Source organism: Mobula hypostoma, chromosome 3 (assembly GCF_963921235.1).
Source record: "Mobula hypostoma chromosome 3, sMobHyp1.1, whole genome shotgun sequence".
NCBI classification, from domain to species: domain Eukaryota; kingdom Metazoa; phylum Chordata; class Chondrichthyes; order Myliobatiformes; family Myliobatidae; genus Mobula; species Mobula hypostoma.
Window position 1 is genome coordinate 151,155,362 of NC_086099.1, and position 13,059 is coordinate 151,168,420.

At 41.4% G+C, this 13,059-nt stretch overlaps 1 protein-coding gene across 4 annotated transcripts in view; it reads right to left on the reverse strand.

Moving 5' to 3' along the window:
* Positions 1–13,059, reverse strand: part of sema5a (sema domain, seven thrombospondin repeats (type 1 and type 1-like), transmembrane domain (TM) and short cytoplasmic domain, (semaphorin) 5A) — a 245,070-nt gene that overhangs the window by 117,140 nt on the left and 114,871 nt on the right. For all 4 annotated transcript variants that reach the window (XM_063043864.1, XM_063043863.1, XM_063043861.1 and 1 more), the window contains exons 5-8: positions 9,877–9,939; positions 8,565–8,663; positions 619–832; positions 64–349 (exon numbers count right to left, since the gene is read on the reverse strand). In XM_063043864.1, coding sequence (XP_062899934.1) covers positions 64–349; positions 619–832; positions 8,565–8,663; positions 9,877–9,939 — 662 coding nt within the window. The remainder of the gene's footprint in view (positions 1–63; positions 350–618; positions 833–8,564; positions 8,664–9,876; positions 9,940–13,059) is intronic.

The following is a 13,059-nucleotide window of genomic DNA, read 5'->3' on the forward strand; positions in this document are numbered from 1 at the left end:
TTTTCTGCTCTTATCTTATAATTGTGTCTTCATAGAATGGGAAAAGCTCAAGTGGATACCTACACATTTGTAGTGAAGATTCCATAAAGCATGTCTTGCTCAGGTAAGAAGAATGTCCTTAGGAGCTCATTGTAATAAAACGGAATTTCACCAGGTCGAGAACAGTTTAATCGGGCTTTCATGAAAGTTGTCCAGGTGTCCTCCAGGAGAAATCTTCCTCCAACATCATTTTTGCATACTCTAGCTACTCTGGAGAAAATAGTTTTGCCACAGTCATGTTCCACTGCATTTTCCCGAAAAAAGAAATAGGTGAAGTTTCCAATATCATAGGATGACACAAAATTTGGTTCTACAAAACAAAATGTCAAAAATGTAATAAAAATCAGTTATCTTATCTTTTGGATATTACATATTCTTCATTACTCTTGACACAGAACATTATGCCAGGTAAGAACGTCTGTATCTATATTTTAGAGTAAACCTGACATTCTACCACTCTGTACACTGCGTTAAATAAGGGCCAACATTATTACAATCGTATTTAAAATAATTAAAGATGCTTTGTTACATAAATTAATGTCCACAACGATTCCTGTCCCTGATCTCACTCGTACTCACCATTCAGCCATTTAGAGTTGTACTGAGCAGTGCGTAGCGGAGGAAGCCCTCCTAGACTGCGGTAGATGGCAGGGTCTCTCCCTGGGAAGTCCATAGCAGTGGCAGCATAAAGTTCTCCAGTAGATGTAATCAGAGCAGTGGAATTGTGCTGTGGATTGTATGGACACCGAGCCATCCCACTGATGCGATCATGGACTTCTGTCAGATTAGTTAGCTGCAAAGGAGAAAAATATTTTTAAAAAAAGATCTTTCAGAATTGTCAAACTTAATAAAAATTGGAGACATTTCACATTCTTAATCCCAAGCAAAATATCACTGCCAAAAAAATGCTCCTGAACATCCCCACGTTGTTTTGTTATCTCAGATAGAGGCTTTTACATGCTCGTTCTGGACTGACCCAGTAGATTGTATGTGTGGATGTTTTAAAATACCATTATGTTACCTACAGTATGTGAAAGGTGCAGACCTAATCTGATTTATTGTATCAGTGTTTCAATCTGAAGCTGCAATTTCTATTACGTGAAACTACTTCTGATGAGGAAGGTGTCATTATGTGTCGGAGGTACCAGAGAACACTTAACCCAAATGAATAAAAAATACATTAATGCATCAGCGTTGCAGTTCATCTTCCAAGCTATCTAGGCTAATTGGCACTGTGAGTTAAAGTGCAGTTTCGTCACAATTTAAAACATTTTAGCCAATGAAATAATTCATATTAATTTTATGTTGTTCTATATGTGTGACAAGGAAAGCAAGTCATCATTGCTTTCAATCTGATTGTGAACCCAGCGTGCAGAAGAAAGAAGTTCCTTAACCAATCCTTTGGTCTCATTTTGATTTAGTAGACCTAGTAAAAAATAACAAAACTATTTACGGGAAAAAAAATCATCCACTAAATTAATGGTTCTCAAAAATTATATTGCAGTACTAATTGCTAGACAATATGAATGAAAGAAATTTTCATATCTTCCCAGTGGAGTGGTTAGCTGTCTCAATGTGAAACTCTACCAGAAGGTGTGTTTAACATTCAGTGTCTAAAGCAAGTATAATCCCAGAACAGCAGTTTCATCAAGCACACAGAAGGTGAGAATACAACAAAGCTTTGTGTAATAAATTCACTGCTATCTCTTCTTCTTTCTGAAAGTAATACTCATTCTGTGAAAAAAGAGCAGCACATCTATACTGTAGAAGCTGGGAACTCACTCTGCAGGATTTCCTCCTTGACTGCAAGCACTAAACAACCATACACAATAGCAGCTGCATATTGTGCTCCCTTTTTGAAAAGTGCATTCATTGAAAACAATAGAACTGAATTTCAGAAACAAGGTACAACATGCAGCACTTCCTAAAGAGAAACATATAACACAAGCCACCAAGTCTGGACAATGATTCACCCATGGTGCCAGTAGTAGAATTTGTAAGGACATTATAAATGGGGCTGATTCCAGTCTAACTGACTTCTTCCTTGTATTCCTAGCCCGCATCATGGAAAATCTTGTTTTCCAAACTCTTCAGCTGTAAGAATGTTAGGGATATTCTACTTTCTCTTATATTTCATGAATTTTTCAATTACAAGGTGACAAGCTGAAGGAGAATCCCTAGGGCTTCTGCTGACAGGTTAAAAGCAAAAGGATTGCAAGGGACAAAATTGGTCCTCTTGAAGATCAGAGTGGTCATCTGTGCATGGAGCCAAAAGAGATGCAGGAGATCTTAAACAGACTTTTTTACATCTGTATTTACTTGGGAGATGGAAACAGAGTCTATAGAAATGAGGCAAAACAGCAGTGAAGTCAGGACCTTAAACAGCTTACAGAGGAGGAGGAGTCTTGAGGCAAGTTAGCAAGAGTGGGAAATTATACGCTGCTGAGCCTGACGTCAGTAGCAGGCAAGTTACTAGAAGTCCCAAGGGGCTGAATATAGATAAGTATTAGGATAGACAGGACCTGATTCGGGATAGTTATTATGGTTTTGTGTGTGGTAGGTCACGTCTAACCACTCTTATAGAGTTTTTCCAATGAAGTTACCAGGAAATTTGATGAAGGCAAGGCAGTGGATGTTATCTCCATGGACTTTTGCAAGGTCTTTGGCAAGGTCCCACATGGGAAGTTGGTCAAGAAGGTTCAGTCGCCTGGCATTCAGGATGGCAAATGGAATTTAATGCAGACATGTGTGAGGTGTTACACTTTGGGAGGACAAACCTGGGTAGGACTCACACAGTGAGCAGTAGGGCACTGAGGAGTGTGGTAGAACAGAGGGACTCGGGAATAAAGATGCATAATTTCTTGAAAGTGGTATCACAAGTAGATAGGGTAAAAAGGGAGGGCATTGGCCTTCATAATTCAATGTATTGAGCACAGGACTTGGGATGTTATGTGGAAGTCATATAAGAAGTTGGTGAGGCCTAATTTGAAGGATTGTATGCAGTTCTGGTCACCTAGCTACTGGAAAGATATCAATAATGGTGAAAGACTGCAGAAAAAATTTACAAGAAAGCTGTCAGGACATGAGGACCTTGAGTTATGGAGAAAGGTTGAATAGTTTAGGACTTGGTTTCCTAGAGGACAACAGAATGGGGATTTAATAGAGGTACACAAAATTATGAGGGGTACAGATTGTGATATAGATGCTAGAAGGCTTTTTCTGCTGAGGTTGGGTTAGACTAGAACTAGAGGTCATGGGTTAAGGGTAAAAGGTGAAATGTTTAAGGGGAACATGAGGGGGAACTTCTTCACTCAGAGGGAGGTGAGAGTGTGGGACAAGCTGCCAGCGGAAGTGGTGGATGCAGGTTTGATTTCAATATTTAGCAGAAATTTGGATAGGTAGATGGATGGAAGGGGTATGGAGAGCAATGGTAAGGATGCAGGTCGATGGGACTAAGCAGATCAATAGTTTGGCACAGCCTAGGTGGGCCCAATAGCCTTTTCCGATGCTGTAGTGATCTATGACTATGACTCCATAACACACACAGATAAGAACTGAATTAAAGTAGTTCTAGACATCCATTTATCACTACAGCTTCCCTTCTAGACTGTTACTGAATCAAAACAAAGGGTGTCATCTAAATTGCTGTTCTCTGTACCTTTGAAGCCTGTTAAAATTAATATAAAATAAAAATAGTATTGAATACATTTAGCTCAATTAAATGTTAACTAAATGTCATGAAGGTTGAAAGAGAAAAATGGAGATTCTAATCTCCAAAATTTGCAACCCTGTCCAATTTCTACCAGCTGTTAACTGATTGCAGAATCAAGGCAGCAATTAACACAACGCTCAGCAGCTCTGTGTGTTAGGAGTCTACCATTGTGAATAGAAAGATTGCCATCAGTCTAAGGTAGCAATTGTCGGAGTCGCCGATTCGACACAGTGGATTCAAGAGTTGGCAGTTATTGAGCTTGGGTTGTTGGTTAGAGATATCAGGTAGTGAGGGAGAAGATGGAGGCAGGGAACGGGAGGTGGTATTGGCTGATTGGAGTTGTATGGAGGAAGGCGAATGGCAGGTTTCTGCGAAATGGCAAAATGAGGAGTGCAGTGGTTTATCAACCAATGATGAAGGCAGTAGACAGAATTTAAATAAAAGCAAGGAGAAAGACTTTAAGATATTGCTGAGTTTTGAATGTGGAACTGTCTCTGTTATCAATCCACTTAGACTAACTAAAGCATTTGAAGGTATTGTGATGCTAGAAGTTTCTTAGCTAATGGTCAGAGAAGTATTGTTAATGCTTTTTTTGTTTTTTTTTTGTTTTTTTCATCATTTTGTTTTCAAATCCTATAATGGAATGCTAAAAGTTTGTTAGCTAATGGTCAAAGAATTATTGTAATGCCTTTTTTGGTTTTTTTTTCATCATTTTTTGTTCAAATCCTACAATGGAATGCTAGAATGTTTATTAGCTAATAGTCAGAGAAGGATTGTTAATGTTTTTTTCTTTTTTGTGTTTTTTCTCTTTTGTTTTTTTTCTCTTTTTTTTCCAAATCCTTCAATGGAATGCTGGAAGTTTGTTAGCTAATGATCAAAGAAGATTTGTTAATGCTTTTTTCAATTTTTTCTTTTCTGTTTTTTTCCATCTTTTTTTCTTCAACTCCTACAATGGAATGCTAGAAGTTTGTTAGCTAATGGCCAGGGGATTTAAATGCTCAGTACTATGGGGGGAGAGTTGTAGTGACACAAATGTGAAAGGGATGGTGGAGGAAAACTTTCTGAAGAGAAGTATTTGGTGTGCATGAACGATGCTCAGTAGGTGGCGGTAATGCACCTTACGTTGGTCTGCCCACCGCCATTAAACTTCACTAGTGGAAGAAAAAGTGGTTTCTTGAACATCAAGTTTCTCACAAGCGCACTTACACTGTGTACTCTTTAGCCAATTTATGTGAAAATAAAATATGAATAAAAATTAAGACTTCTTAGATTATTTTTGCTCTCCGGTCCTGTGCACACGCCCAGAATGTATTGCATGAAGGAACCTGCACATGTCCAATAGTACCTAAAAAATTGCACAGGAAATCATGTCTGACAAATCCTTTGGAGTTTTTCCAGAGGACAGATGAGGAAAAGGCAGAAGACATTGCCTATATGAATTTCAGCAAGACCTTCGACAATGTTCTGCATGGCAGTCTAGTCCAGAAGATCAGATCGCATAGGAGATTCCTGTTTGGATTTCTAATGGGCTCGACAGTAAGAAACAGGCACTGGTGGTTGAAGGGTGTTTCTCAGACTGAAGTTGGTGCCAGGACCTTGGTTATTCATTATTTATATAAATGATTTGGATGTAAATCTGCACACAATACTGAAATAGGTGGCATCATAGGCAATGAAGAAAATCATCAAAAATGTTCATGGTAAGTGGGCCAAGGTTGGCAAATGGCTTTCAATTTGATTAAGTGACTTGTTGCATTTTGGAAAGTCAAACCAAGGTAAGACTTGTACAGTCAATGGTAGGACCCTGGGGGAGTGCCTGAGGCTCCAGAGGGTTCCTGTACTGTGGAAGACATCCTGCCTCGTCCCTGTGCCGAAGACGCCGTGCCCCAGCAGCCTCAGTGACTACAGACCGGTGGCATTGACCTCCCACATCATGAAGACCCTGGAGAGACTTGTTCTGGAGCTGCACCGGCCTATGGTCAGGCCACACTTAGATCCCCTCCAGTTCGCCTACCAGCCCCGACTAGGAGTTGAGGATGCCATCATCTACCTGCTGAACCGTGTCTACGCCCACCTGGACAAGCCAGCGAGCGCCGTGAGGGTCATGTTTTTTGACTTCTCCAGTGCGTTCAACACCATCCGCCCTACTCTGCTGGGGGAGAAGCTGACAGTGATGCAGGTGGATGCTTCCCTGGTATCATGGATTCTTGACTACCTGACTGGCAGACCACAGTACATGTGCTTGCAACACTGTGTGTCCGACAGAGTGATCAGCAGCACTGGGGCTCCACAGGGGACTGTCTTGTCTCCCTTTCTCTTCACCATTTACACCTCAGACTTCAACTACTGCACAGAGTTTGTCATCTGCAGAAGTTTTTGGATGACTCTGCCATAGTTGGATGCATCAGCAAGGGAGATGAGGCTGAGTACAGGGCTACGGTAGGAAACTTTGTCACATGGTGTGAGCAGAATTATCTGCAGTTTAATGTGAAAAAGACTAAGGAGCTGGTGGTAGAGCTGAGGAGAGCTAAGGTATCGGTGACCCCTGTTTCCATCCAGGGGGTCGGTGTGGACATGGTGGAGGATTACAAATACCTGGGGATATGAATTGACAATAAACTGGACTGGTCAAAGAACACTGAGGCTGTCTACAAGAAGGGTCAGAGCCGTCTCTATTTCCTGAGGAAACTGAGGTCCTTTAACATCTGCCGGACGATGCTGAGGATGTTCTATGAGTCTGTGGTGGCCAGGTGCTATCATGTTTGCTGTTGTGTGCTGGGGCAGCAGGCTGAGGGTAGCAGACACCAACAGAATCAACAAACTCATTTGTAAGGCCAGTGATGTTGTGGGGACGGAACTGGACTCTCTGACAGTGGTGTCTGAAAAGAGGATGCTGTCCAAGTTGCATACCATCTTGGTCAATGTCTCCCATCCACTACATAATGTATTGGGTGGGCACAGGAATGCATTCAGCCAGAGACTCATTCGTCCGAGATGCAACACAGAGCGTCATAGGAAGTCATTCCTGCCTGTGGCCATCAAACTTTACAACTCCTCCATTGGACGGTCAGACACCTTGAACCAATAGGCTGGTCCTGGACTTATTTAATAATTTACTGGCATAATTTACATATTATTATTTAACTATTTATGGTTCTATTACTATTTATTATTTATGGTGCAACTGTAATGAAAACCAATTTCCCCCGGGATCAATAAAGTATGACTATGACTAGAACAGAGGGACCTTCGAGCTCAAGTACATAGTTCACTAAAAAAGGCATCACAGTTAGAGGGGCTGGTGAAGAAGGCATTTGACATGCTTGGGGTTTTCGTCATGGCATTGAGTATACCAGTTCAGATGTTATGTTGGGGTTGTACAAGGTGTTGGTGAGACCTCACTTTGAGTATTATGTACAGTTTCTGTCAATCTGCTATTTTAAACTGAAAATACAGAGAAAATTTGCAAGGATGCTACCAGGACTTGAGGGCCTGAGTTATACGGAGAAGTTGAGCAAGCTAGGAATTTATTCCTTGGAACATACGTAGGAAATTGAAAGGTGACCTCAGAGAAACATATATAATTTTGAGGGGTATAGACCAGCTGAATGCATGTGTTTCGATTTTTACCCTGAGTAGGAGAATTAAAATGTAGATAGCACAAGTTTAAGGTGAGAAGGAATGCTTTGAAAGGCACCTGAGGGGCAACTTCTTTACCCAGAGGTTGATTGTGTGTGGAATGAACTGCCAGAGGAAGTGGTTGAGGCATATTTGAGCCATTTGAATAAGTACCTGGATAGGAGGGAATTAGAGAGATATGGACCAAACAGGGGCAAATATGACTAGCTTGGTGGGCAGAATGGTCAATTTGGAGAAGCTAGACCAAAGAATCTGTTTCCATGCTGTACAACTCCATGCAATTCTTATCTGGATACCATTTCTGACATCTTTATGGAGCAGCCATGCCTGCTATTAGTTCAGCTCCTCCCAAGCTCCAGAGCAAGTCCCAGGCTATCACTAGGAATCTGTCTTAGATTACTGAAATTATTTACCAGATTTACGATCTGTTTTAGCCCTTCCAGCCCATGACACTCATGTCACACACCCAACAATTGATTACCTCTCCAATCAGTGGCGCTCTGACTCGTCAGCTCATGCCTTTGACCAAATAATCATAAATTATCCCTTCATCATTTTAACCTGTGACCCCACCCCCACCCCAGCTGTGACCCAGACTCATTGGATTTTCGATGCAGAATGAAATGCACAAAGGAAAGGCCTGACGTGACCCTATGTCATGGACCTCAAGCTCCATTGAATGTCCACACAACAGCTTTGTGCCTAAAACATTCATGGGCCTGCTGCAAAGCAACTGCTAATACACTATATCGGGTGCTGAGGAATTTCCTGGCCAGGATTCCTTGGAGAAGAACTAATCCCTGAAGGTACAGAATACACATATGCTCTTGCTAAAACCCCTAATCTTCCTTCATTCAATAGCTTCTCTTACTCTCCCAGTCATGCTGTATACCAAAAGGAAAAGTACTTGTGCAATGCTGACTGTAACATATATGCAATCATTAAAATAATGTCTAGCTTGACCCTGGTCAATGATGAACATTGGATCTCATTTCAGATTACTGTCATATACACCAGGGTGCAATAAAATCACATGTTTGCTTGAAGCTCACAAAGAACAGAACCAACAGCTGCAGTTCTAAGACAAAACTAGTCCAAATTTTGCATCAGAGACCCCTTAGTCGAGTCTAATTATATCTAATTAAACATGTAAAAATGAATTGATTGTAATTACCATCCGACTGGTACATATGGGAGTAAATGCATTTGTTCCACAGGTGAAGATGGTGTTTCCGTTGATAAGCAGGACCCGAATGTAATTTTGACATTCCTCCTGCAATGACACCATAGCCTCAGCAAAATTATAATTGGGAAACTTCTCAATGCAATTTCATTCCAATTGTCTCAATAACGATTCAGCCAAAAACAAAATGTCATCACAAAGCAATTTAATCTGCTGAAAGAATTACACCTCAATTATTGGTACTGAGTGAATCTTAACAAGCCTATTGTGAGATAGCCGGCACATTCACGCAATCCTGATGTTGTTCAGTGAATGTCCTGGGTTGTACTGAGCTTTCTGTGATGCTTTATATAATGGAAGTGGATGGACAGTGATCAGTGCTCATTCCAATTCCCACAAGTAATTTAGGACAATAATAAGACTGACTCAAAAGAAGAGAAAGGACTCACACAGGTCAGGTATTCAGTTACGTGTTTTTCCTGAAATAAACAGCAGCTTTTCTTCCCAAAATAAAAGCTATTCTTCACCCAAGTCAGGATTAGTGCTCCCCACTACAAATGTATTTAAATCTGAGAAGTGCTGAATTTAAATAAGTAGTTTTTAATATAAAATAAGTACATGCAGGATCACACCACTACAGTAAGACTGGCTTATTCAGTATTAAATCATTTTATATCAGAAAAATTCCATCACAAAATAATAAATCAAGCGCCATCATCCCAAATTATAAAGAAATTAACAGCGGGAAGATGCACAAGAATAATATCACTGTCCATTATATAGAAAACTATTTAATTATAATGAATTAAATGCTAAAATACTTACCCAGTAAAAGATTATTATATCGCAATATTGATTTTATCAGAAATAGTCTTATCTTTTAACCTAATTATCATGCTTGTATATTAAAAAGCCATGCAGAATGTGAACTGTGGATCCAGTTACAGGCACAAAATGGTTGGTATTTATTGATTTCAATGCCTCATCAGCTCTATCTGAGGCACTTAGACAGCCATATGAATAGACGGGGATTGGAGAGATCTAGACCATGTACAGTTAGGATGAGTTTCAATTGGCATCGTGGCCAGCATTGATACCTTGGGCCATTTGGTCTGTTCTTGTGCTGTACTAATCTATTCTATGTTCTACTTTATATGATTACATTTTCTATAAGAGCTCTGCTGATAGCATTTGCTTGCATCACTGCTGGAGAACAAAAAACTAAACAAGGGTGTAGTCCAATTCCACCTCACCTAGTGAAGCAGAAGAATGCCTTATTTGTTGGAGACCAATTGCCACCTACCTCAGTTTTGCCTTTGCTGAAGCAGCTTTGTTTTGTCATCTTGTCCGATGACCATTCCACTTTCTGAAGAAGGGAAAAAATATATTATGAAGTTACAATTAAGACCACATGCAAAAATAAAATGCATTTATGTGTTACTGTTGAGAACCTTCCCCAAGCCTGCAAAAGAAACATCTCAAAAATCAACAAAATCTCTCGTTTCATGATTTAATGCATGTCATAATACAAACCAATGGGTCTACAACTCTTCCAATCTTATTGAAGACTCCGATGTCAAGCAAAAGGCTGGATCATGGCCACAAGAAGTTTTTTTTTTAAAGTTTGCTCATCACAATACTACACCTTACCTCCAACAAGATCTCTAATGCAATGACACTGTTCAGCTTACAGTTGTACAATGCCCAAGCATAGTCACTCTCAAAAGCTGAGCTGGCAAAAGGAGCACATCATCTCACAAACTATTCACTCACCATTCAATCCGGTACTCTCTGCCTCAGGCTGCGGCAGACTGCAGTGTTCCTTGATTGACTGCATCGACTATCTCAGAACCCAGAGTTGGTGGGTACTTGGCACGGCCTGAGAGGTACAACATTTCTTTGTCCCTCACCACTAATCTCCCTCCCAGCACATATCCCTGCAAGTGGCCAAAGTGCTGCACCTGCCCATTCACCTCCTCCCTCACCTTCATTCAGGGCCACAAAGGATTCTTCCAGGTGAGGTAACTCTTCGCCTGCAAATCTTGTTGGGGTTGTCTGCTGTGTCTGGTGTTTCCCATGTGCCTCCTCCACACTGGTGAAACCCATCGTAAATGGGGGGCTCCACTCCATCTGCCAAAAGTGGAACATCCCAGTGGCCAAACATTTTAATTCTGATTCCCATTCCCTTTCCAACATTTCAGTCCACGGCCTCCTTTTGCACCAAGATGAAGCCACCCTCAGGGTGGAGGAGCAACACCTTATATTCCATCTGGGTAGCCTCCAACCTGATGGCATGTATATTGATTTCTCCTTCTGGTGAAAAAAAGCCTCCCCCTCCTCTCTACTTCTATTCCCTACTCTGGTTTCTTACCTCTTTCTCACCTGCCTATCACTCCCCCCAACCCCCCCCCCCGAGTCCAGTCCCCCGTCCCTTTCTCCCATGGTCCACTCTCCTCTCCTATCAAATTCCTTCCTCTCCAGCCCTTTACCTTTCCTACCTGCTTGGCTTCCCCTATCACCTTCCAATTATCCTCCTTCCCCTCCACCCCCACCTTTTATTCTGGCATCTCCCCCCTTTCTTTCCAGTCCTGAAGAAGGGTCTCAGCCCAAAACATTAACTGTTTATTCATTGCCTGACATGGTGAGTTCTTCCAGCATTTTGTGCGTGTTGCTTTGGAGTTCCAGCTTCTGCAAACCTTCTGTTGTTTACAACATTCCTCAGAGCCTGCATAAAATATATCCTGACCCAAGGAAAAAAATTCTCATCACAAACTGCACCATTGTCCTTGTGAAGAATAATTCCATTGATTTCAAGTTCTGATATATGCAGAAAATACAGTTTATTGGCACAATATTGTGTTGAGACGGGTTTCATTGATTCATTTTAATAAACGTATATTACAAGAATTTTTTCTATTGTTCCCACTGCAGTTAGGTATTGCATGGAGAGATTACCTGACATCTCTGTTTACCCAACTTTTGTTTTGAGGTCTTTTGGACATCAGAATATTCACACTAAAAACCAAGTAGGCTAAAGCTATGAAGGAAAACATCTTCTTTCAAAAAATATTCTCAATGACTATGTTTCCACTTCAGGAACCAGAGTATAGATAGGGTTAAAGCCTGGCCTGGAACATTCCTTCTACCAAGTGTCAAATAAACACTAAAGAGATGCCTGGCAATACAATAGACTACAGCTGCTGGAATCTGAAGCAAGCATTTAAAAAGGACCTGCTGAAAGAACTCAATGGGTCAGGTATCATCTGTGAAGGGAAGTAGACAGTCAACATTTCAAGGATCAATCTGAAACATCGACCGTCCATTTCCTACAAAGGAATTCCGACCTCACCTTTACTGTCACGTTCGTAACAAATTACTGTCCTACTGACCCCACATGACCTGGTGAGATTGTCAGTGATGGATAGTAATATGCAAACTTTCAACTGTTTAGCTTAGCAGCTGTGATCTGGGCAGCCATTCCTCAAAGGGAAATACCACAATGTAAACAGCACCCATCCAGTTCCAGGCAAGTATTGCTGCTTAATATTTTGAGGCTGAATGCATGGGCCAGATAGCCTAATTCTGCACCTATGTCTTATGGTCATAATATCTGGGTGGGTGCTACCATAGCGCAAAGGAGATCAGAGAGTGTTCCTACAAGATCAGACATCTCAGATAGGCTTGTGAAGAACAAGTGATGCAGGAGAAACTGTTTTGTGCAAGGGCCAGGGAAAGTCCGCAAGGTTACAGACTGGCATATCTCTGTGAGGAGATTCCATTAATGCAGTCTATCAGTGGGAAGTCCTGCAAGGCGGGAAATCCCAAAGGCTTCAGTCTCCTTCTCCTACGAGATTAGGCAGCAACAGAATGGAGTCCCTAGGTCTGGAAGTTAAAAATGACTTCCGCTTCAATGTTTATGGGCAAGACAGGCTAGGCACACGCAAGCTACATTTACATGAGAACACAAGGAGGAGGAGCAGGAGTCGGCCTTTCTGGCCCGTTGAGCCTGCTCCGCCAATTATCAAAGTCATGACTGACCTGGCCGTGGACTCAGCTCCACCTCCCTGCCTTTTCCGCAGAACCTTCCATTCCTGTTACACGAAAAATTTAATGGGGTTGTCTCTACTGCTTCCCAGGGCAGAAAATTCCGTGGATTCACTACTCCCTAGTTTCTCTTCATCTCCATCCTAAGTCTACTGGCTATGTCCCCTAATTCTCGTCTCACTCACCAGTGGAAGCATCTTTCCTGCCTCTCAATGCTCTTTTACAATTTTATATGTTTCTGTAAGATCTCCTCTCATCCTTTTGAATTGCAGTAAGCAAATTCCCAGACAGTTCAATCTCTCGTAATAGGCAAACCCTGTTATCTCCAGAATCAACCTGGTAAACCTCCTCCGCACTGCTTCCAAAAGGTCTCAAATCTCACAGTGGAGAGTTAACCCTTCAAAATAGCAGAGTTTCAGAAGAAATAGAATCACTAACACCC